General features: G+C 40.1%; 1 protein-coding gene and 1 long non-coding RNA gene across 7 annotated transcripts in view; one reads left to right on the top strand and one right to left on the bottom strand.

Moving 5' to 3' along the window:
• LOC143900274 (uncharacterized) overlaps positions 1-24,873 on the bottom strand; it is a 192,847-nt gene that overhangs the window by 156,493 nt on the left and 11,481 nt on the right. The gene's annotated exons all lie outside the window — the stretch shown is intronic.
• Positions 1-24,873, top strand: part of LOC143900236 (protein turtle homolog B) — a 236,933-nt gene that overhangs the window by 204,007 nt on the left and 8,053 nt on the right. For 3 of the 6 annotated variants that reach the window (XM_077411338.1, XM_077411335.1, XM_077411333.1), the window contains exons 10-13: positions 15-174; positions 11,301-11,594; positions 13,951-14,265; positions 18,807-19,154. In XM_077411338.1, coding sequence (XP_077267464.1) covers positions 15-174; positions 11,301-11,594; positions 13,951-14,265; positions 18,807-19,154 — 1,117 coding nt within the window. The remainder of the gene's footprint in view (positions 1-14; positions 175-11,300; positions 11,595-13,950; positions 14,266-18,806; positions 19,155-24,873) is intronic. The other 3 variants (XM_077411337.1, XM_077411336.1, XM_077411339.1) reach the window with 2 other exon arrangements.

The following is a 24,873-nucleotide window of genomic DNA, read 5'->3' as shown; positions in this document are numbered from 1 at the left end:
TTTCGCATTCGCAGGGCAATCCGCTGTATCACAACACGGCGACCGGAACGATAATAAGTAATCAGAGCCTGGTGCTGCAAAGTGTCACTCGCAGTAGAGCTGGGATTTACACGTGCATCGGCAATAATCAAGAGGGCGACGGCGAGAGCAATCCACTGAACTTGGACATAAAGTGTGAGTAACTGTTACACATATACGCACACATATCTCCCGAATTTTCCCGTCATTCGCTATAATCTACATTGACGTTGTAATTAAATTAAACTATTTTCGCATTATTATTCATGACAATCCACCGCCCCAGTGCTCATATTTAGATTTCTAAAATTCGTAATTGTTTAAATCGACGATTACTTTTGTTTAAAATATATAATAATTATATAAAATCTTTTTTTTTTTATCATATTTTACAAACGTCTTGGAATGTATGTTGAAATTTTATAATTTAAATTTAAATATTATATATAAATTCGCAAAAGACGGATTTCTATAATTATTTAAAGCAGAATGAGTTTCTAAATTCATATTTAGAGGAGGAATGATTCTTTGATCTTTTTAAATCTCCAGCATAGAAATTTCAGAGTTTATAGACGAAATTTCCTCAGCGTCCCCTATATCTATCGACTGGGAAACGACGATTTTAACCGAAATAGGAATGGCAGAACGCGCGTCACGTTGTTCTCCGAGTCTAGAGTCTCTCCGGACCAGACGTTAGAGTTAATTTCTGTGTCACTGCATTCACCGCACTCTGGCACGTAACTGATACTGACACACCGGTATGCGCGGATCGACGTTAAATCAGCTTAGGGGCCCGCTTTGTTTACGAGGGGACATAAATCCGGCGCGTAGGAGGAAATGTCCGCGCATTCGGTGTGCGGGCGAGGCGAGATCTCAGTTTCATATCGACGGTTTAATATCTCGGTATCGCGCACTATAAAAGAAAACAAGGTTTCATAAAGGTTCCGGCGTCAGAGAGCCGGGCGACCGTAAAGCAATTTCGCATGCACGCGTTAACTTAAACACCATAAGTAAGTTTCGACAGCTTTTTCAACGCGTTATAAAATAGATTACAGACCCGATATTATAGTTTCAAAGATTATGAGTTATAAAACTCGAGATGCTATACGCGGATATAATAGTAAAATTTGTTACGTAATTAGTTGATACAAATTTTACAAGAAACGAATAAACGCAGATCGGGCAAAAAATAATAGTTTGATCATGTCGCAAATTGAAGACTCTTCCTATCTTTCTCATATATCTTATTTAAAAGTTATCGATGTAAAAAGTGATTTTTATAAATCCCGAATTCATCAATCATTCACGTATTACGCGATATATTTCATTCGATAACGAAATAACACGAGATTCTTGCTAAATTTTAACGAGAAATATTGCCGCCTTCGCTGCACAATTCGGTAGAAATTTATTACGGTGATATATATACGCGTTGGTCTGTTTTTGCATTTTCTAAGTAAAATACCTTTCGCCCTGTAGAGTTCAGCGAGCACTAAATCACTCCAAATGCTTTACATACGTAGGAACATATGCACGCACGTACGCGCATAACCCGATTAGCCCTGCGGCGCCTTAAGTCTACGTGTAACTTACGATGACTGACTGACATACGCCGTCATTTATATAGCAGGTGCGCTCATCAGTATTTAGTGGCTTTAACGCACATAAATTACCCACAGTTAATCTGTGCACGGATTAATAGTTGATCAGTACTCCATCCTTCTCTCCCTCTTAATCATAATGTATGTACAAGTCGTTTATAGAGTCTATATACTAATAGAATTATTTAATAAATAATTGAACAAGACAATTTTAATATAATTTAATAATATAATAAAATTCTGGATACATAAATTTAATTAAACTGTGGCAAAGAAAAGAAATTACTTTAAGAAATCGAAAGAAAGAAAAAAGATTACACTGATGAAAGAAATTATATGTCAAGAAGCATCTATAAACACTCGTAATAGTAAGGGCGATAAAAATTTGTTTTTAAATTTATTTGGAAATTACATTTGTGTATTATTAACTTTATGGAATTTTGAATCCGAGAGAAATATATATATGAAAGAATTCTATCGGATTGCGAACCGATTTGAATTATAATGAAAAGTTATAAGCATTAATGGAATTTTTAATCGTTTCATCGCTTTATGAATGCAGTATCAACGAAATCCGCCTTTATTATTTAACTGACGTTGCAGGATGTCTCCGACTAAAGCTTCAACTGAATCTGTCATGCGCCGTTATGCTAATTTTTCCTATTCTTTTCTGTTGAAACAACATTATATTAAAATAGACTTCATTTTTTTTTCCAAGAGTAGGTATATGTCAGTGAAGATGTCACGCATCTCTCTCTCTCTCTCTCTCTCTCTCTCTCTCTCTCTCATCAAAACGTATTTCACAAAAATTTCACTCTGAATGCATGTGTGCGCATTTTTGTGCTGATGGGGCAACTCCGGTGAAAACTACGCAAAATTTTCGCGTAATTATACTTATGATTATATTGGTTTTAATAACCCTTTTGGCAGGGTAAACGGACGAGTCTCGTGAACGTCGAATGTTCCCGTATAATCCGTATTTTCTTTGTTCCCCCGGGGTGCGCAGCCTCGCTATTTTACAGCTAACTAAGCGGCTTAAGATCTCGGATACGGCAGAGCCCGGAGGAGGAGCTTCTTGCCGCGCGCATAATTATACGTGCTGAAACTGAATTAAAATCTTAAGCTACGTTACTCGTTCGCACACACGAATTCGCAGATTTTCTCGGACAACCTATATTTGCACCTATAAAGACTTCAATTATTTTGAACCAAAATTATATGCATATTTGCGAAAGGTATTGTATTCTTCCTGAATATACATATATAATACGTTTTATATATAATTTTAGAATATTCTGTTATATGTATCTTTGAAGAAAATGATAATTTGAAAAGAACAGAATATTTGATTTGGAGAAAAATTAGTTTCATTTTCAAAAATATCATTATATGAATCCAAATCGGTCAAGTGGGTCAGAAATATTATTACAAAATAACGCTATTGAGCAGACGAATTTGTCGATCCTAATTAATCAAAGTAATGTACATTAAGGAAAAAATGTAACGATTGTAAATCGTTAGATAACAGTAAAGTTGGATAATGCGAAATATTGGCGAGAAGTGCTTTAAAAGTATTCCAACTGCGTTTTCTGGACACGATGCTTAAAAATTTATCGACCCGCAATGCGTCTTTCTAACGCGATCACGTGTAAGTTTCTCTCGACGTGTACGTTGCCTTAGACGAATCGATACTAACTTTCCAAGCGAAGATTGTCGTCGACTGAATCTTTGCTCGATTTTTATGTAATTGCGTTCTGTGCGAACGGAATTCGAGCTTCCGTCAGTATCGTGCAAATTATAAGGCCAAGCATTGCCGTAACAACCCGTAATTATTGGGATGGGGCCTAAAAATTCTTGCCGTTCTGCTACTCGTTGAAGTTAACGCCGCACTTAATCGGAGGGTTTTAAACTGGAACGCAGAGCGATTAAAAGCGATAACAGTAATTAGCCAGGAGCGACTGGTCGACAACTGGCTTACATATGTAAACTTAATATTACTCTACATTAGGATTTAAAAAGAAAAGAAAATTATATGTGCACGTTGCGCAGCATTGCGCTGCACTGAGACACGATATGCAACATTAATAAAATTTCGCGTGACGCGAGAATAATACGACAAAAAAAAACGCGCCGCTCTTGTCCTCCCAAGCTTGAAGGAAACTTAAATATTCAATAGACACGAGGACCGTGGTACTGTTTATTCAATTATAGATGACACAACGTATTTCAGTCGGAGAGACATATTGACCCATATCAGAAAACTTATCTCTGATAATAAAAGTATACGCGAATTATTGTTTTATATTACTGTCAAAAGTGTGTATTAATGCCGTATGAATAAGATACACCGAGAAAATGGAGTTCGCGTTACGAGTACAAAGTCACCTTGTGACTCTTGCTCTTTTTAAGCTCTTTTAACTCCGGTACCGGGGAGTATCTGCAGAAAAAAGCGGAGTGCCGTAATACTTTATATTATATCATCAAAATACTCTTTATATCAGATTATCATAATATACTTCTTACGAGACGGGCGTGTGCAAAGTTTCTTCAAGCGATCTCATTTTCTCTCGACGTACAATGCGGTTTCGTAAAACGAACATGACATGAACACACGGCCTTTCAACCGATATAGCCGCGCGCAAAATAATCCAGGTCGCTGAAATAGAAATTGCGCGATTTAATACTTAATTACATACGTCGCGGCAATTTCGTGGCGCTTCTAATATAACCGCCGCACTTTTGTCACGTGAACTCTATGCGAGACCTTAATGCGAATAAAATATTAAACACTTTTATATTCAGCGCGAATATAAATCGAACGATAAGAAAGTAGTAGCGACGAGATTTCGTCTTTATTAGGCGATTATTCTCTTGACTTGCTGGAATTGCTTTCTCAGAATCTCTTTATCATAGATGATTCAGGCAAGAAAGAAATGGCACCTTTTGCAAAAGGATTAACCCTTCGTAGTCACACCTATTTTTACAAACAAGGAAGTCCTCTGGGTCGTTTTGACTCGAGACGAACTTTGACCGTTCGCCATTTGACCATTTATCCACCGATTGTGTTGAAAAAATTCTCGAATACACTTGCGATATTGCTAAATTGATTGCTATAAAAAAAGAAGGGCCTCAGGAATGTTTAACATATAAAAACAATTTGCGAAAAATTTGTTTTTTCTTTCTTTTTTTTATTTTTTTTTGTTTTTTGAACTACAGCTAGAGGGCGGCATGCCCGCCATTTTTCAAGTTACGCGCGCAAGATATTTACGAGCAAAGTTGAGGCTCGGGTCAAATTGACCCGGTGTGACTACGGAGGGTTAAGACAGGTTCAAAATGAATTTTAAATTCTTCGAAGGGTTATTTTCGAGAGAAACACAATCTCTATATTATGTTTCGTAATCTACTGCACCGTTAAATATTTAGTGTCATATTATACTCAATTTTTGAGTCATTTTTAACCATTCCTATAAGTCGCCACTCCTACTTAATGTGTCGTTAATTTAATTAAAACAACGGAGCTAAAATAATACTATTTTGTGTCAAAATAATAAATTTTAACATACAGTTAAAAATAACAAAATGTTATTTAACTCAAGATATTGGTTCAATTTTATCCTTTAACATTTAACGGTGTATCATTCTCAATATATTTTGTAAAATTATTTTCTAAAATTTTTATGACAAATCTTTCGTCCAATACAGGCCTGTATTAGCGTACGTCGAATGTGATTATGTGTTTCGATCGAATTTATAAATATAAGTAAGTAAGCCGAGATTAAAATGTTCGTGTAGTGTGCTATACGGCGAATTACGTATAACTTACGCTATAACCGACTATCGTGATACGGTAAAAGTTATGGGCGCTTTATTTCGCGTATGGCAACAAAATCGTGCCGATTTATAACTGGCTCGATCCAAAACACGACCGTCTCTATTCCCGACGCGACGGAAGTAGATACGTACGTCATCGGTCAGCCGGCGTGTTATCGGCACAATACGTGCGCTCTCGCGGAATTCGTTTCGCTAACTTTAGATTTCGCTCGCTGTAATTTAATTACACGACGGCGCAAACTAGAATGCCGCCGCCGCCGCCGCCGCCACGTACCGCCGTCGTTGCCGCCGCCGTCGCTGCCCCGGATGAAATATGTCAATGAATTTATCGTAGCCGCCGGGGCCGGACATTTATTCGCGCTGCAAAAGTGAATTCGATTTCTCGCCGAGCGTTTTGATTTATTCGCCGTGATAGATTGGATAGATTATGTAGTCGCGCGAAAAAAGCCGAGCCAAGACGTCGCCCGGATGGGCGATCGATCGATACGTAACGTCACCCATCTGTAATCCTTAACAATATACGCCGCTCCCTTTCCCCCTCCCCCGCCCCCCGCTGACGTTTAGGTGGCTTGCGGCGAAATTCCTTGAGCGATTCTTCAGCTTTCCGGGAGGGTATACCGGGTAGAGATTCTCGGCGGAATGCCGGGACGAATTAATTATTCCCCTGTATTAATATCTCACGGGAAAGCCATTGTGTTGCATGCAGCCGGCAATCCGGCATATGTCGACCGATAATTACCCCGTTGAAGACCCCTCGTCCGATAGCTGCGACGTGATTGCGCGCAACCCGGCTCATTAACGCTAATTAATCGAGGTATTCAATTAAGATAAAATTCTCCGTGAAATTCTTCGGTATCGAATACTTCGGGAATGCCTAGGCACAAGCCTTATCGCACGGTGTATCGTCGTGTCGTGTCGTCGTGCCGATATAATAGTTATCATGCGCGACGCGCGCGTGAGATGCTTACGACGCTCGATAACGCGCGTCGAAGATCCATCGATCGGTCGACGCGGCGCGCGACTGCACACGCGGTACCCCGCGCGTAGCCGCGCATCTAACTGGGTCCATTAACGCCAAGCTAATTAATGTATCTGATTAAGCAAGGCATCGACGCACATGTATCATCTCAAGTCCCGGCCACGCTCGATCCATAATATCTGGGGTATATCTCGATATATAATAGTTGCATCGCGAACCTGCCTGCGTAAACTATATATGCGAGCGGTACATCGTCGCCACGGTGCGAGCATAAATCTTCGTTATTTGACGTAATGGCCACTCGCGCGCGGTCTCGCACGCACGTATGTACACGCACGCCATAGATTATTATTATTATAAATTCCCGTGACGTATATATACGTCCCGGCGACGTTCTTACGAATCTCAGCGGCGCGGCGCGACGATGATGTACGCCCGCGAGGCCGCCCCTTCCCCCTCCTCCCCCCCCCTGTGCGATCGACGAAGATTCATGTGACGCAAATTCCGTAAACATAGAATAATATGCCGAGTCTGGTACCCTATCGGCCTGTATAGGATGTTCCGGGACTAATGTACCGTTAAATCTCCTAAGGAATCTGTCAACGGCAGGATATCCGATTACTCTCTTGGGTCGACGTCCTCCGCGCGTGTTCTAAAGACGTATACTCGTCAGACACTCGGAAAGACTTTAACTCTGTACATACATATAAACAAACACACACACACGTATGTATATATGTGCATACATATGTATATATATGTAGGTCCAGAGGTATGTTCCGGGACTGTTTACGTTTTTTGAAATGTACAGTCCTGGAATATAACGCATATATATGTAATCAGATTCAAAAAACTGTCCCAAAAAATGCCGTAGGACATCAATTTTTTCCAGGACAGTCCTGGAAACTGCCAAATGTCCCGGAATATACCGATATCAAAAATAAAAGTCCCGGAACATACTTCCAGACCTACATATATATATATATATATATATATATATATATATATATATATATTACTCTCCCCTAAGAGAGACAAAAGTTCGTAAGCGCTCGCGTAATAACAAGACAGCCCGTTCCCAGTTAAGTGTAACTAGCATGCGTATAAATACATTATATTCGAGTAAGGTGTTTTTGGGTGTTAGACACTCTTATTTGGAATTAAATCTATTCTATGCGCGTAGAAACTATTCTTCGCTTCATATACTATAAATAATCGCGGTTCTTAACCATCTCAAAATTGTTATTGTTACACACAAACTGCAGCAAATCGAAAACTTCTTTAAAAATTCAAAACTTAAAATTTGACAGAAATAACTGATTGAAAACAGAATATAAATCTAAAATTTCTTTCCAGTTTTCAACCTGAAATTGTCAACGACACTTTTTGCTGGAATTTTTTCACTATGTAGGAAAAAGAAATTATATAGAAGACGATAAAATTATATTTTATGATAAAAGAACTGTTAGTTTGATATATAAGAGTTATATATGTATGGCAGGATTATATATCGCGTGGAGAGAGAACAAAACTATTAAAAATAAATTAATTCCGTATTTAGTTCTCATCACGTACGGTCTAAAAAGCTAAAAGGACCTTTCAATCATATTTGATATTCGAAACATCTCTATAGACCCGAAATATTTAGGATACGTTATACCCGACGCTGTTTCGCTCTCGTTAGATAATTGAGATGGACCGACCGAATTCCCAAATAGAACAAAAAGCAAACCTCCCCCCCCCCCGCCCTCTCACCCTCCATACTTCGCTTCTACGCGTATGTCCATGCGATCCACGCGCGACAGATCGACGTGCATTTTTCACGATGCAGCCGATATTGCGGCCCGTTGAATTATGCATACACGGCGCAGATATCATTTCGATAGCTGGCACGGACGCTTGGCGTGAGCGATCTGTCACTGATGCTTAATGACCGGCATTAATTGGTTATTGTCAGTGCCTCGACCATATCGATCGCGATATCCTGTGTTTCCGCGACATCGCGACGTATACTCGTCCTCGACGCTCGCTTTTATCGGGAAACCAGAAAACAAGTTCTATTTGATGCCGAGACGAATTATTTGGAGTAAGTCTCCTCTTAAACCGGAAGTTCAATCCACTTCTCGAAAACGGTAGGGATACGCGGTGATCGCGTATATGCGGTTGTGCGCGCGCATCGAGTTTAACTATCATCAACAATTTCGATGTAAAAATCTGCACTTTACATTCTCAGCGTCGTGTTGTGTAAGTCCATTTCGCCGATGTGTTCCGTAAGTTCTTTTGATCGCGGCGCAGTTTCTGAGCATTCGAGATTTTTCGCGGTAAACTTTTATATTAATTTATTTCCGCCAAGTTCGTGCGCGCTTTCGAGTATTACAGAACAATGTGGCTTGTCCTATCCTAACAGTTCCGCGAGTTCAGTTCATGGAGATAATTCCAAGCGAGAGGACGTTACGATAAATGATTGGTATACGTATTATTCAGTTCATGGAGAGAATTCCAAGCGAGAGGACGTTACGATAAATGATTGGTATACGTATTATTCGACCGGTTATTTATAAAGCTCGCTATTGCTTATTACGTTGCGAATGCACTGCGCGATATCTGCGTACACGCGGAAATACGAAATCGCGTTTGTCATGAAACGCGAATCCGTCTTTCCGGCACGTAATCGCGTAACGCTCGTCGCTCTCCAACTCGTGACCTTTATTGCAACCTTATGACATCCCTAAGATATTTTTCGACGATCGCCAGAATAAGAGGATAAAGGTTCGCCTTTCGTACTAGCCTGCGCGATGCATGGACAGGGACGCTGTCCGGAGCGGCATCCCTTTCCAAGCGTCTTCCCCCCTCTCCCTCCCTCTCAAGATCGGACGTCTTTCGACAACTGTGCAAAGTACAAAGGGGATGCAATACGCAGGCACCGGATACCGTCCGGAATTTTATGACTGATCTAATCAATGAAGGGTTCTAGTCTCTATATGTGCGCCGGATATCCCGCATGCTCTACGGCTCCTCCACTTCTACGTCCAAAGTATTATTGAATTTCCAGACGAGACGGACTAGACTTCCGTCCTGAGCCGAGGTCGCAGGGGACCCTTTGTCAGCTTACACCGAATATCTTCTTTCGTTCGTGGAAGTGAATGTCAATTGCAGATACTACCGGAGATAACGATCGATCGCGCCCTCTCCCTCCCCCCCCCGAGTCGTTGATGAATGCGTTCGGACACGTAATAACTAAGCTGGAATTCTTTCAATTTTAATGATAATTTTATGATAAAAATCGTAGACCGTGGATCCTGTGAAACATTCTCACTTTATACGTATATCTTTCCATTTTAAAGAATTTTATCAAATGGAAAAATGTAACGCATGTGTATACACTTAAATACATTTCTTTCGTTTGTTTTAATTGTCACGTCGTTATCTTAGTTCAGAGAAAAATTTGTGTTTCGAACAATGTTCCATGAAATACATTTTTCTCAAAGATATAATCGATCATTTGCCAAAATGGTCCATTTGTCAAAACGATCCATTTGTCAAGTGGCTTCCAGAAGAGATACACATCAGTATATCTTTCACGGGATTATATACAGGGATTATACATATACAGGTTCCACGATCTCGACATCCTTTTTTCTATTTCTAACATATATAATCTAACAAGAAGTATAAAGTTTATTTCGATAGAAAGCGTAGACTCTATATTGTTATTATTTTTATATTACGACAGAAAAAGTTAATTAGCACGGTAAAATATGGAAGTATCTTGAACATATTTACATATGCAGTTTCTTCATTTGCGAACTGCGCTCTGTGAATATTTCGCAAAGTACATACTTGAAAATGCGGGGTTTTCTTCACTTTTTTTCTCCCGCAGCGTAATGAGTTGCGTGCAGCCGCAGGCTTATTTTCTTACCGAGTGGGTAACAATGTACTTTTAGTTGCCATGAATTGTGAAACGATGTTAGTAACTGTTTCCTGGAGAATATAATAGGGGAAAACGTTGTTCAAGAACATATGCGAGTGCCCCCCACCCTGTCCGAACAATGAAGACATGCTCTACTAATGGCGCACCATTGCAATATGTAGATTACAGGATATATACATGTATATTGCGTATTATGTATATTACGGCGATATCAGATACCGTGTCGACTGAGGTTGACACGAAACTCGGGAATGGTGCAGGAACATGAATTCCATCGTTAATGCTTAATTACGGGTAGTGCTTAATAATCATATTAGCCTTCGACGTATACTAGAATTTACATGTCGATCATTCCTCGATACAGACCATCGACGAAAATATCTAATCCTGTTACTGATGTATCTACTAGATGAAAGATATTCACTGCAAAACAGGCGCCAACTATAATATTTCGTTTAATTTAAAAAATGTTTAATTAAATTAAGTAATTAATCCTATATGTTATATCTATATATTTATATGAAAGAATGTTATATGATTCTTTTGAAATAAGCTAAGAATATTTGATTGCATTATATATTCCGTCTGTTGAGGTTTAATTCATCCCAAGTAATTTTCAACGTTAAGTAACTCTCTTATTATCAATGGCTCAATATAAAACTCGTCATTTTCATTATTATTATCTTTAACGATCACAATTAGAAAGTAACAGCACAGATTCTTGTCCAGATCGTTGTATCCCCTTTGTCTACGTGCCTCGCGAATTATTAAAGTTTAATAATTTAATGGATCATTTGACGTGTCACGAAACAGATATCGTGTACTTTTGCTATATCAAATAACATTTATCGTCGCATCGATGCTGTCGTAAAAGATAAACTCGCGGCGACCGACGCGAGGCTTACATTCTCACCGCACGAACCAACATTTACATTTCCAGTCGTGCCAGTATGCCAGCACGGCCAGACGAAGGTATTTGGCGTGGCGCGACAGGAGACCGCGAGGATCCCCTGCGAGCTAGAGGCGAACCCGTCGGAAGTATCGTTCACCTGGAAATTCAATAATACAATGGAGGCGGTGGACATACCTCAGGCGCACGTCACGAGCGACCGTACACGCTCGACAGCATCCTACACACCGATGACCGAGCTGGACTATGGCACTCTCCTTTGCTGGGGCAGCAATGACCAGGGCACTCAGCTCGAGCCGTGCGTCTACCATATCGTGCCAGCTGGTAAGTGCTCGACCTTACTGGGCTTCTGAAAAATTGCTTCGGATCTGGCCCGCATACGTCTCACGATGTCCTCGCGCGATGCGCGTATACTCCTCTTCGCTATGATCGATTTGCTGACAAATATTTACGACTATTTAGATTCATTCGCGCGTCCCTACATAAGCATCAGTTTATCTGCGCGTCGATACCGAAAATAAGAATTATTAAAATACAGACGCGTTTTTCGTGCTTGGATATATCGTAATTAAATGCGTCACTGCATTTTACATTGTAATTGCTGCGTAATACATTTTGAAACCAATTACACGATGCAATTAATAATTTCACAAAAATTTATTGCATGCAAATAGTCTAAAGTGGGCATAATTAAATAATGCAATAAACGGAATGTATTACCTGAGTTGGAATCGTAATCGCGTGCGCTACATTTGAATTTTTTGAAGCGCGACTGAATTAAAACACAAACATGTAAATTACATAAATGACATGTGCATAAATGATGCGACGTTTGATATTTTTGTATACGGCTGGTGCAAATCGCTGATATTAACATTGTCGCCACCAGGCGAATAAATCACAAGCGGAACGAAGACGGATAAATCTTTCGATGACGTCACAGCTGCGACACAACTTTTCAGAGTATAATACAGCAATCGATTTTAGTAGACGAATGTTGCGCCGTTCTAAAACTCTTGAAAAGCGCATTCGATAGATTCGATGCATTTACTCTTCTTGTCGTCGAAACACTACCACCCGACATCCGGTAAATTATAAATGCAACGCGTTCCGCAATTCACTGCGTCTTCATCGAATTATCGGCATCTCGATAAACCGGAAAGGGAACTCGATGTAACGAAAATAAATCAACGCGCTCCTCGAATTTTTTACTTGTAATACTTTTTCTTGTACTTTTAAAATGCTCGGGAATAAGTCAAAAATGTTAATATAAAGCTAACAGACATAATGGTATTTAAAATAAGAAAGAAAGTAAATTCAGAACCGTTTTTACATTTACGTCTATTATTACGACGACAAGAGAATTGCGATGTTTTGTACCGAGTATATATGCATTTGTTAACTTTTTATTAATACTGTCAGTTCTTTATTTTAACTAACTTTTTGCAATTGCAGTTTATATTAAACATTATTATATCTTTGATGCATCAATATAACTTTACATTTAACAGAAGAACTCCCAGATACACTCGTGAAATATTAGAAAAGTAGCAAGTCATTGCAAATTTTATTACAAAGATTTTTTGTATTATTATTTTCTATTGATGTTCGATTTCCACAATTATGATTTATATTATAAATATTTCAAACTATCGGCGCATATATTAATACGCGGTTTGTTGATGAAGGTCAATATATATTTAATACAGTGTAAAGTACAGTCAATTTAACATGGTATAATACCAAGAAAATTATGCTCGAAATATATTCGCGCAAAACATTGGAAAGAGATATCGCCAGATTTTTATCGCCGCAGTAAGCATAAAGCTTCGCGTGCAAACGGGTTAAGGGACGCAAGCCTTTTTACACACATCGCGAAAGAATCCGTTCTCCGCCGAGGGGAAATCCCCCTCGTTCGCAAAGGTCGGGACAGGTCGTAGACCAACGGGCATCAATACGTGCATGACAAACGCATTTTTAGTACTGCACTTGGCACTAAACTACTGGAACAAGCAATAAAAACCGTCATTAAAGTGAACGTTGCGTAAAAGGGACATGTCAATTTGAGTACCGTAGTCGCGGCGCTCGGACAAAAACGAAAATTCAAACTAAACTCGTATCGGCCTATAAGAGGCGATCAAATCTGTATAGAAGCGCGCGTGAGACAGTTGCTCTGTCAGCAGCTTTTTTGAAAAATAGGTGATTGTTTCATTTTGTGGAGAGTCTTTAAACTTTATGTGAAACTGCGCGTATAGATAAAAACTGAACAACCAGTAACTGGATGTACAGTATTATTCCTTTGGGCATTTGAGATCAATTCTTGTGTCAAATTTTCCTACAAATATACAACGGTATATAAATAATTCAAAAATAGAATAGAAATTGTCTCTCAATTAAACAATACCGATTTAAACCAATTACGTTTTTAAATATTAGATGAAATTACGTGATTAAATTAATTAACACAGTTCTCACGATACCCAGCACTATACAAACGATTCCTACCATCATGATCGTTTGCGGGATCAATTTTGTCGGATCAGATATTCTCCTCTATGAGTATCATAGAATACCTTCGAAATTCGCCAATTAAGCATTCATTCGCGTTCGCTAATTACGTTGCTAATCAACACGCAGAATCGTGTCCGTTACTGACGCTGATCGCGCGCGAATTCAACAGGCCGCCCGGACATGCCGCACAACTGCTCCTTGTTAAATCAAACCACCGACTCGATCTACGTGGAATGCATCGAGGGCTTTGACGGCGGCCTGCCGCAAAAGTTCACGATGCAGGTGGACCGCGAGGCCGGGTCCGGCAAGAGCGGCGGCCCCACGACCATCTACAATCAGACGAGCAAGGTGCCCGTCTTCTCCGTCAGCAATCTGGACCCCGGCAGCAACTACGAGGTTTCCATTTACTCGACTAACGCCAAAGGTCGCAGCGAGACCGTGCATTTTCGCGCCACCACCCTGAATCTCCCTGAGAGGCGAACAGGTGAGTCGTCCGGCCGCGAACAACCGTACTGAGAGAACGATCGATCACGAGTCGATCCGCGATCGACCACGAAGTCGTCCACGATGTACTTGCCCAGACGATTCATAAGTAAAGCCTCGAACGACGCGAAGCATTCTGGAGTGGTGCGGTATCGTTATAGATAGAGATTGGAAGGATGTTCCGCGGAGTTTTAAGCAGCTTTGTGTTTCGAGTGGAGTTCTCATTGTGATAGAACTGCAATAGCAATAACGCTAACAATAGTGATATAACAGTAATAATAATCATAGAAATTATAACAGCAGTAATTCATTTAAAAATTCAGATACATTTTTATATACGCTTCATGTTCACTAATTTACAAGTATTTCTCAACTACTTATAAAGAAATTCGATCCATGTATATGTGGTTTTACGGATATTTAAGACATTTAATTTCACACAGATTTTATTTAAATTTTTATTTTACTACGTCGAAGGATTTTGAATATTATCTAAGTAATATCAGAATTACGTTTCCCTCACCCTCGGTGAGAAATCTTCTCAATCTCGGCGTAATAGACTCGATAGTTTATTGAATAGTCGCTCGCGCGTAGTCTCCCGATCGCGCCAATGCCGTAACAATACCGCCCGTATACTTTGCAACCGCGGCGTAAAGCGACGAATATCGTCGTGAATGCATGCGGGAATATATAAATGGAAGGCGCGATATATAAAGGAAGCATCGTAGACGGATATTGCTTATGAATCGATCTAATATTTTGAGCACTGTTCGCTACGCTGCGCACGGCCTTGCATCGTAGAGCTCGTGTGAACATGTTGATCCTCTCTCGTGCAATAACATCGTAACTCGATTTCAGCGGCTTTTTCAGTGGCCGCGTGAAAGTTCACGATTCGCGCGAGATCATCCAGACACTTTACACTAGATATTCCTCATTACCGCCCGGAGTTGGACAAACAAACTACAGGATATATACGTACGGAAAAGTTCGAATCAGTAGTAAGTTTATATAATGGAATTCGATCTCCCCCTCCCCCGTGGCGGAAATGTAGCTCATAATTTAATTAGGGAACAATTAAGCGAAGCTGTTTAATAAATGGGACATAGAATATTCACTGACGCTATAATGTTTAAATGTATGTTTAACGATAAATTATAATAAACTATTTATTTGATCTTCTTTTACACACTGCCAACGTGTATATTTTATAACTTCCTCAGGGAGCGACTCATTACATCCGAAATCTATTTGAAAACAAGTAAATTTAAGTTTTAACCAAAAATACTAAGAAATAACTTACAATAACAGATATATGTATATATTCCGAAGAAAGCGCGGTACTTTATCTGCTTTGACGTGACTTTGTTGTTCCTCCTCAGGTGAAAAAAAAAATTAATAATACTTCTGTTTAAGATACGATGACAATCGAACAAGCCGCAGTTAGATTACGAAGTTATTACAACAGAAAGAATCATAATGAATTCATAATGAAAGCTGCTTGAAGAAAGCATTCTTTCGAAATCATGTAATAATCCGTCATTTTGTGCACTTCAGCTTATACTCTATACAATATTATTTTTATCATTTGTTCGCTATCACAAACACAAAATACTTTGACAATGATGTGACGCTTATTAACTTTCCGAATATGAATATTATTCAGGAACGAATGATATTATATGTTTCGGTAATAATGGTACCTGACAGAATATAATGGATCACATATGTATACAATTTTCTTTTTCCGTATAACATATGTGCTCGTCTGAAACAAATACATTTTTTGCGAGTTACGATGATATTGGATCCGTCCGTCCGAAATCCGCGTCTATTCATCATTATATATGGCGGTATTATCTCTTTACTTCAATCAAAGCACACGTATGTCATGTGAAGCTGTAAGCGTGCTAGAGAGTTACGTGTAGAGAACTGCATCGAGATTGTAGCAGACGTACTTATGAAACGTACGTAATTATTAGATGTACACCGACGCATGATCGCTCGTCGTCAATGACCGTTTCGTACCTTCATTTTCATTATTGATAATAATTACTGACTATACGTTTACACAACGGTTTATAATCCGGTTTAATAACTGCCGTATATATTATCCGATCCAAAATTTTTCTTCTTTTGATCGTAATGATCATTTAAATAGGGACATTTAGGAACTTCTTTTTTTATTTTTAAACTACAATTTCTAATATATATATCAAAAGAGATAGATTTAAATGTTTAGAGTGTAAAATAGGCTCATATTTAATTGGTCATTATGATGAAAAGAAGAAAAATTTTGGATCAGATAGTATATACGGTAGTTATAAAATCACACAGATCATAAAGCCACTGTATAAACGTAATCAATATCGGCAATTCAAAGGCGAAGTAAACAAGATAATTAGTAATAACTGCACGCATCAATATTATACACAGGCTGTCTCGAAAAGGTAAATGCATCTATCTTGCTGTTTCTTTTCTCTTGAAGAAAATCTTGTTATAAATCTCTTACTTATCAGAGCTCGTTGATAATTATTTATCGGCACAATATTTATTTTACACGAATCCGACGTTAATTAATAAAGAGATAACCTCTTCTCAAGCATACCTATATATTTTCAATATTTCATGATCCTGTTCTTCAATGTAACGATAAATATCTTGATTTAAATAAAATCCAAGCGCAAATTACGTTCCTTTAATCGGGATGATGCTTAAACTGAAAGAACTAAAATTTCGCTGTTAGAATATACTTTAGCCTGGTGCTCCTAAATTCATCCGCGTCGCGCGAGTACTGCATTTTCGGTAGTACTTAGCTTCGCGCTGTAACCCCATTAAACAAATTTCTCGGCCTAATTTAAGCGCCGGCGACCCCGGTCCGCTCTGCCGCATTCTTCTAACTAATTGCTCACGATTAACCTGTGGATGGCACGTAGACAGACGTTAAGCGGCGTTACGCGCGTTAATAATGCGCGGCTAATAGGCGGCTGCGGAACCCGTCGGACTCCGCCGTTTATCCGCTCTACTGCGGCCTGGGCTGCAGCGGGATCCCGAGATATAGGGGTAAACCAGACTATAAAAGGCTTTCCTATTTCGCATCAGCTGGCCCTCCTTCGTTACAAATCGCCTTTCCTTACGCTACTCTCGCTCGATTTATATCCGACCCCAACGCCGCCGCCGCCGCCGCCGCCGCCGCCTGAACTAACAAGACTTTGCGATACGCGCTGCTTTTGCGAAGGAAGAAAAAAATCCGAGCTCGAAAGCGCCGCAAGTTTGGTTCTTAAAATGTTTAGTTACTTAAACTCTATTCCACGGAATCGCACTGAAGGAAGAGATATCGCGCGAATTTTTTTTAGAAGACTAATATGAGAGTTGTATATACATTAACGAAAAACGAATGTGTATTTCTTACATTCGTTGAAATCCGAATTCGGGCTTGGACATTTGAAGAAGATATACTTTGCTCGCGCAATATGAAAGCTGTAGACCGCGTTAAACGACTGCACGCCGCTCGAATGGCAGCTTTCGAGGCGATAAAAATGCCAAAAATACGCGCACGGATCGGCTCGTCTCGTTCGATGACTGGCAGGTATCGATTGCATTTTGACGTTTTGCATTAAAATACGTCGGTGCGCACAGCGTGACGAACGATTGGCACATTTCATGGAAATCCATCGGCGTGATCGAGCTCTCTCGAAGAGATCGCGCGCCATCAAGCTCGCGGCGGAAACGCGAGGGCCCGCATTATGACGGGCAATATTACGACTGATTAAGCTCCGTTCGTTCAAGTATTACATGTCTTGACGATTCCTCGATGGATTGCAGTAAATTACGAGAGTGAAAAATGCCGATTATTTTCGCGGTCAATCAATCTTCTCGAAAGTAAATCCAATTTAGAATTTACCGGGCCGGGTCGGGTCTAGAAAATATAAGAGAAATTAATGCGTTGAATGAATGTTTGGATAAATGTTTTCCCCATTTCCAACTGATAAAGACATTGACGAACACGTAGGATATTTTCGAATATACGAGCTGTTCCATGCGTCCAATTGTGATTTTACATAAAAGCATCCTGTTTATCAATTTCGAAAACTTTGAATATCGATATAATCTTGATGCGTATCTTTTACCACAAAATTCGTGAAATTCATAAAAGAAACAAGACATATCGCCTGCGATTGAATTTTTTCTTTACAATAAGATTGTATAAGTTCTAATTTCCAACCCTTCGATTTCTCGGATCTATATACAGACGAGAACACTTCCTAACTGCTTTGTTCGTCAGTCTGTCTTTAATCGCAACATGACACGAGCTCGTCGATTACCCCAAAGTTCATTGCTTAGAACAAGCCTATACCAGGCCGCGCTATTGTCCAATCGTGATTTCCCACCATTCATTTTCCCTACTCGTAAAACGACTCTCGGCCTCGCGTTGCCGTCGAAGTTGCCCTCGACTTCCCCGCTTCCCTTCGAAACTATCCTCTCGCGCGCTCGCGAATCAGTTAGACGAAGGCTGAGGCTGGTGTGTTGTGCCACTTCCGGTAGCAGGTGAGAGGCTGGCGCAACCACCCTCGCCGGAGAATTGCACGATCCGCGAGGAGAGCCGAACGACCGTGCGGGTGAGCTGCGCCGAGAGCGAGTACTTCGACGCGAACACGGCCACCTACGTCCTGCAGGTCTTCGACGCCGACACCAGACGGCTGCTGGCGTCCGCAACGAGCCTGACGCCGAGCATGCTCGAGGTGACCAATCTGCCGGCCGAGAGGAGCTCGTCCGGCCTCATGCTGTCCCTCAGGATCATGACGGCGCACGCCATGAGCGACGCCACGGTCCTCCACAGTCCGCACTTTGTTCAGGAGGGTAATACCAATAAGGAGCACCACCGTTACCCAGGTAGGGGACAGATACACAATGGATCGTCCTACCAATCCGCCCGCACCCCCGCCCCTCACGCCCCATGCTCTCGCCCTTCCCCCCCCCGCCGTTATTGTGTCCCTGATGGTGCCTTTGCGCGACGGCTCGTCGAAGCGGCGATGAGCAGCGACGTCGTCGTTGTGTTCGGGCGAGCTACAAAAATCGACTATCGTCGATTCTTTACCACTTGTACAATTTAAATTGTCCTTCTCCCGGCCGGTGACGCCTTGGAGAAGAGTGCCGTCGCATCGCGTTCGCGAGATTCCGAAATCAAACGACTCATACTCGCGAGAGATATGTTCATCCGAGTATACTCGTTCTACTATCCGTTTGAATTTACACCGTTCGAATACTGCTGTTCCCGAACTATCCCTAAGGCTATCAGTAATAGATATGAAAATCGTGATGCAGTAAAATAGATCAGAGTTATGTACATAACGAAGGAGGAATAAGCATCAGATATTAGGTCGTCTGCGATTTCTGTTTTTATTTCTAGCCATTTGAAAGCCCAAGTAGTTCGTTTGTTTTATCTTTTGATCACATCCGCTTGTATGTAATTGCTTCTTGCGATGTCGTACAGTAGTTTAATCCCTTACGTACTTTTACGTCCCCATTCCCTCAGCTTTAACCGAACGGTGATATAGTTTTGAGCAGTCAGAAAATAGTATCTTCGCGTGAAATTTATAGAATAATAATTTACAGCTATATCGATTCTCTTATTATGCGAATTTATCTTTTCTTTTAGAAAATTCTGCAGTTCTTGTTTTGAGCAAGAAGCTCGTTTACTTTTAAACTGGCGCTATCTTTCCATGTCTTTGTTTTTGAATAGATTATAAAAATTTCTTCCTATTAACCAATTATTATAGTCAATATTAGTCTCGTCTATACTTCTATCTATACGGTCGGTGGAAAAGCTGTTGCGACGAACGCTTCGTAGAAAAACTATCCGAATAGCGCAACGCGTGCCGCGTAACAGACTAATATTCTACACAGCGCGGCGATTCGTTCGCGATGAAAATGCTCAGTCGGTGGAAACTGGAAACCGCCCGACAAGTCAACACTTCGGCAAATTCATCACGAAGTATCTCGAAATTTGCATATTTGTTTTGCGCACGTACCACATGTTTTTTTTTTACCACGTCCATCGAGGAACTGGAACCATCGAGTTAAAGGCAATCACCAAGGGAATTCCGCAATTGACTTGCGGAATATATTGTTACACTGTTTGTACGATACGGTCAGATCTTGCATGCGCCAGATTCGTGTTAGCGTTAAGCCACGTGGCCGTTGTTGTAAGAAAATTTTCCTTCATCAGGCTTAGTAGATGTGTCTTGTTACCGCCTATATTAGTTGTGATTATACTTCGAGTTTCTTCAACTACTCAAACTTCCGCTAGCGGATTTTTCTTGCATGTACTCGTGACTGTGTATCCTCCTTAATTTTTCCATATTACGTATATAAGTTAAGATACAAGAAGAAAAAGTGCGTATGAATTAAAAAGTACTGCTGATGCTTTTGCATGTTAATTAATTGAATATAAACTTTTCTCTTTGTTTTTTTTTTTTTTTAAATGTAAAGTTTAGCGAACAGGGGAAAAAGTTACAGTCTGTTGGTGCGCGATGTCACCGTCGTACATTTAATTAAAAATGTTTAAAGGAGCTGCTTTTCGTTCATATTTAAATGCAGCAAATCCTTATGCTGCGGCAATATTTAGAATATCAAAGAAATCATTTATATATTAAATTCAATTTTATTTAATAAAGCGCGTTAATGTGTTTGTGTTAATGTCTGAACACGTTGTGTGACAGACATATGATCATATTCTTTTCATTTCTCTGCTGCATATTAATCATATTTAATAGGTGACATAAGGAGAGATGAAAAAAAATCTAATTTCGCTAGACGTTTCGCGAGGCGCGCGTACTACAAAAATATATAATACTTAGTTATTTCAAAGTAATTATAATTTAGACTTTATTCTCGGCTGTATTGTGAATATCTTTCGTCTCATTTAAAAATTTATCCGTTTTATATCTAGTTTCACATCTATGCATAAGTGAAAATTGGAATAAATGAGAACTATTCACATTAACTTCATTAAATCCGTATAAATGTAAAATTCGTATACCATTAAATCAACATGGTCGCTGTCTCTATAAATTTATTTCAAAAAGCACAGGAAGTTATAAATTTCAAATGATTTATTACGTGGCGTATTTTCATATGTGTCCTCTATTCTGCAAAACATTCTTATATAAGTTCAAGCGGTGCCTCCGCGTGACAAGCATTACCATAAATGAATGTAATAATCCACTATCTTCCGCCGCGTTTGTTAGTTTTCGCGATGACACCCACGGAAAATCGTTTACGTAAACAGTCCCGACCCACGCTAGCGCACGGCGTATTTCATACCCGGTAACGTGACGCGTGTACTTGATCTTTGCGATTATGCGATTATTGCATTACACTTTCGTCACTGGTCATGGATATGTACGAGCGATGTTACGACGAAGATAACCGGCGCGGATACGCTAATCGAAGGTTTCGCCGCTTTCTTGGCGGAAGTCGGTTTACCCTGGCGCATCACGCGAGCAGTTAGCCACGCGCACGTGAGAGCAAAGTCGGAAGAACTTTCGAAGGGATACCGCTAAGGCGACCGCCGTGTACGTGTAAATCCTGTCGAGAAGCATTCATCCGAAATTGCTCTGCGGCCAAAGCTCAATCTTCCAGCTTGATCTTCAGCGGCGACATACGTGAATATCCCTCAAGTATCGTGAGAAATGTTATCCCTAAACGGAAGTGTCGAAAACTATAAAACTTGAATGTGCAATCACACAGTCGCTTGCCCTGTACGTTGACATATTAAATTTAATAAAAATTTCAGCTCGGTAACGTATTCTACGAAATGTATCGAGGCATCTCGCTGTATAGACTTTATCGAGACACTTTAAGCGCATTTACGCGAATTCCAATGTTTTATTTACTTGCAATGTTTCCGCCACGCGCTAGACAGCAGGCTGCTTCTTAAGCTTCCCGAACGAAGTAGATTCTGCGAGGCAACGTTAACGTGTAGCACGAGGAAATTTCAGGAATAGCGCTTTCAATTAACCTTTCGTAAATTAATAGATAAGGTCACCGAAAGCGGCTTAAGTTCGAAGACAATGAAGCTGCACGTATATATAAGTGACGCGCACAACGGAACGCGGCGTTATTGTACGAAGAGTTAGAGTCATGCCCCAGAGATTTGTTCACATCCATCTATTGTATCGTGAGGTGTTTCGTAAGACAAGTCCGAAATAAATCTGGAAGGTCTAATTTAAATTAATCTGGTGTTCGAAGACGGTTACATTTATCTCGCTTCATTTTATGACTACAAAAAGTTCGCAAACATTGATTGAATATGGCACACATTGCGTGCTTCTTGATTTGTATCTATTTTATACAAATTTATTCATTTCAATACAAAACGTCACTCCGCAAGGCGCGTTCGGGAAAATCTTTAATTGAGAAACCCGATGCTACAAAATGACAGATGTTACGAAAACGTCAATTAATAAAAGATCAAAAAGTATATATTTGATTTTCTGTATAATGAAAACATATAAGTTATTTTTTTATTATTTCCGTTATCTTTTTTATTGTATCCGCTATGACGAAACATGCTGTTCTTCAAGTTTAATTAAAAAACTCGATACGGTTTCTTTAATTGCAAACAATAAAATTCTTAACCAAGCATATTATAATATATTTCAGTACATACATATATAAACTCTCGCGAAGAACTTCCGCGCGTCCATAATGTTCCCCTACTGTTCTTCGAAACTGCGTTCAAGTAAAAGGATATACTTGAAGATTCGCAAATCTGACAAAATAGATTTTCCGCGCACGTACAGAAGCATGAATTCAAATCGTCATTAGCTTAGTTTGATAGCCGCGAATGTTGACGCATCCTTGGCTTTAATATTACTTTGGGAGGAAGAGGCGGGGAAAGGAAACGGGGGGCCCGGAACAAGGACGAGAGCCAGCGGAGAGGCATTCATTTAACAGAGTTCGCGGATATAAGTGGGTTTTGATTAGCCTCGAACTTGAGTATACCGCAGGAGAGTTGAGAATGGAGTGAATTTGAATCCCAAATTCATTGCTAATGCGGTTGTATGATCTATGATCTGCGCAAACACTCGACGACTGCGTATTTGAGAGGGATTATTTTTCCATGAACCTCGGGCTTTTCCTCTTACGGAAAATGGCGTACGCGGATTTGGCATTTCGCTGAAAAAGTCGCGAAGCTGTCGCTCGAGAATCGAATTTCTACTGGCTAAATATCTATCTGTTAATCGCAAAAGCGAGTTTTGTCGGATTTTCAACTTTGTAATGATCACCACGTTTTAAAACGAAAATAACTGAAAATATCTGCGAACAAGAGAATGAACCTTTAATAGAAGCTATACTCTGAATAAAACCCGGGATAAAATGCAGAGAATTTTAATTTGCCGTTTTATTTCTTTTTCTTTTTATATTCCGAATGAATTATTCGGATATTTAGCGATGCTCGGACGGATATTAACACAGCCATGGTAGTAACAGAAGTAACAACGCCGGGACAATATAATTCAATTATTTCTAAGATGCGGGCAGGAGGGGAGAGGTATTATAAATTCTCATTGCATTCCGTAAATCGATCGGGAAGGTCGCGATAAACTCCGGGAATATTACCACGTAGAGGTAGATTCCAATGCGAAGCCGGCGAAGCTGTCTTTATGATCGCGTCACATCAGCTAAGAGAAAACCTTATACCTTATATACGCGCATTTTTTTACGACGATATTTTTTACGGTCTATACGCCGCACATACGTACACATATACCTATGCGCATATATACGCGTACCTATCGCGTGTATTCCCAAGGTATCAGACGCGTACAGGGTACTTGTAACGCTTGCGGCCATGGCGTTCCCGCTTCCGAGTTGGATTTACGTTGCCAGCTATATACTTTCCGCGGACTTTAATCGCACGCGAATAAAAGGATCCGAATAAAGGGTGTATCCGTAAGATCCTCGCGGTCGAACACGCGGGGCGCATTCACCCCGTCGTCGTTCGTTTCTTCATCAAAGGACGTTGTCTTCCTCGAGCAACCCTTAAGCTTCCCTCTTGTCGAACGAGTAACGACCCCCGACACTGTATAGGCGAGCGAGCACCTGCATTAACTCACGCGATCGTCGTAATCTGTCACAATTTGCATTTATAAATTTACGAGCGACACTCGCTTATAAATATTTCCGTCACGCGAGACGCGCATATATTTTTTTTCCTTCCTTTTTTCACGAGATCGTGTCGCAATATATTTTTTCTTAGCGAACATAGTAAAAAAAAATTATTTGTATAGTAAATTAACGATGAGAATGATTATTGTTAATTATTGTCGACAAGAGTTGTCGTAATAATTATTGGCAGCAGGAAAAGAAAAAAATTGCACGAGAAGAGACATGCGGCGAGTTCTCTGCGAAAAGATCAAGCGCCGCATTTGATTTCTCGCAAATCTGGGGCAACGCGATTGTCTTGATTCGGTCAGTCGCGATAAAAGTAGTCGAACTGTAAACAAAACTCGGAGCTTTTTCCATAAGGATTACGTACCGTGATCGTACAAAAGACACGGCAAAGCCGCTTTTGTGTTATCGAAAATGCTTTATCCATAATCGA

This window comes from Temnothorax americanus, unplaced genomic scaffold (genome assembly GCF_048541705.1).
Source record: "Temnothorax americanus isolate GAGA-0224 unplaced genomic scaffold, ASM4854170v1 Scaffold3, whole genome shotgun sequence".
NCBI lineage: Eukaryota > Metazoa > Arthropoda > Insecta > Hymenoptera > Formicidae > Temnothorax > Temnothorax americanus.
Note: the sequence above shows the minus strand (reverse complement) of the source record. Positions and strands in the feature narration are given on the sequence as shown.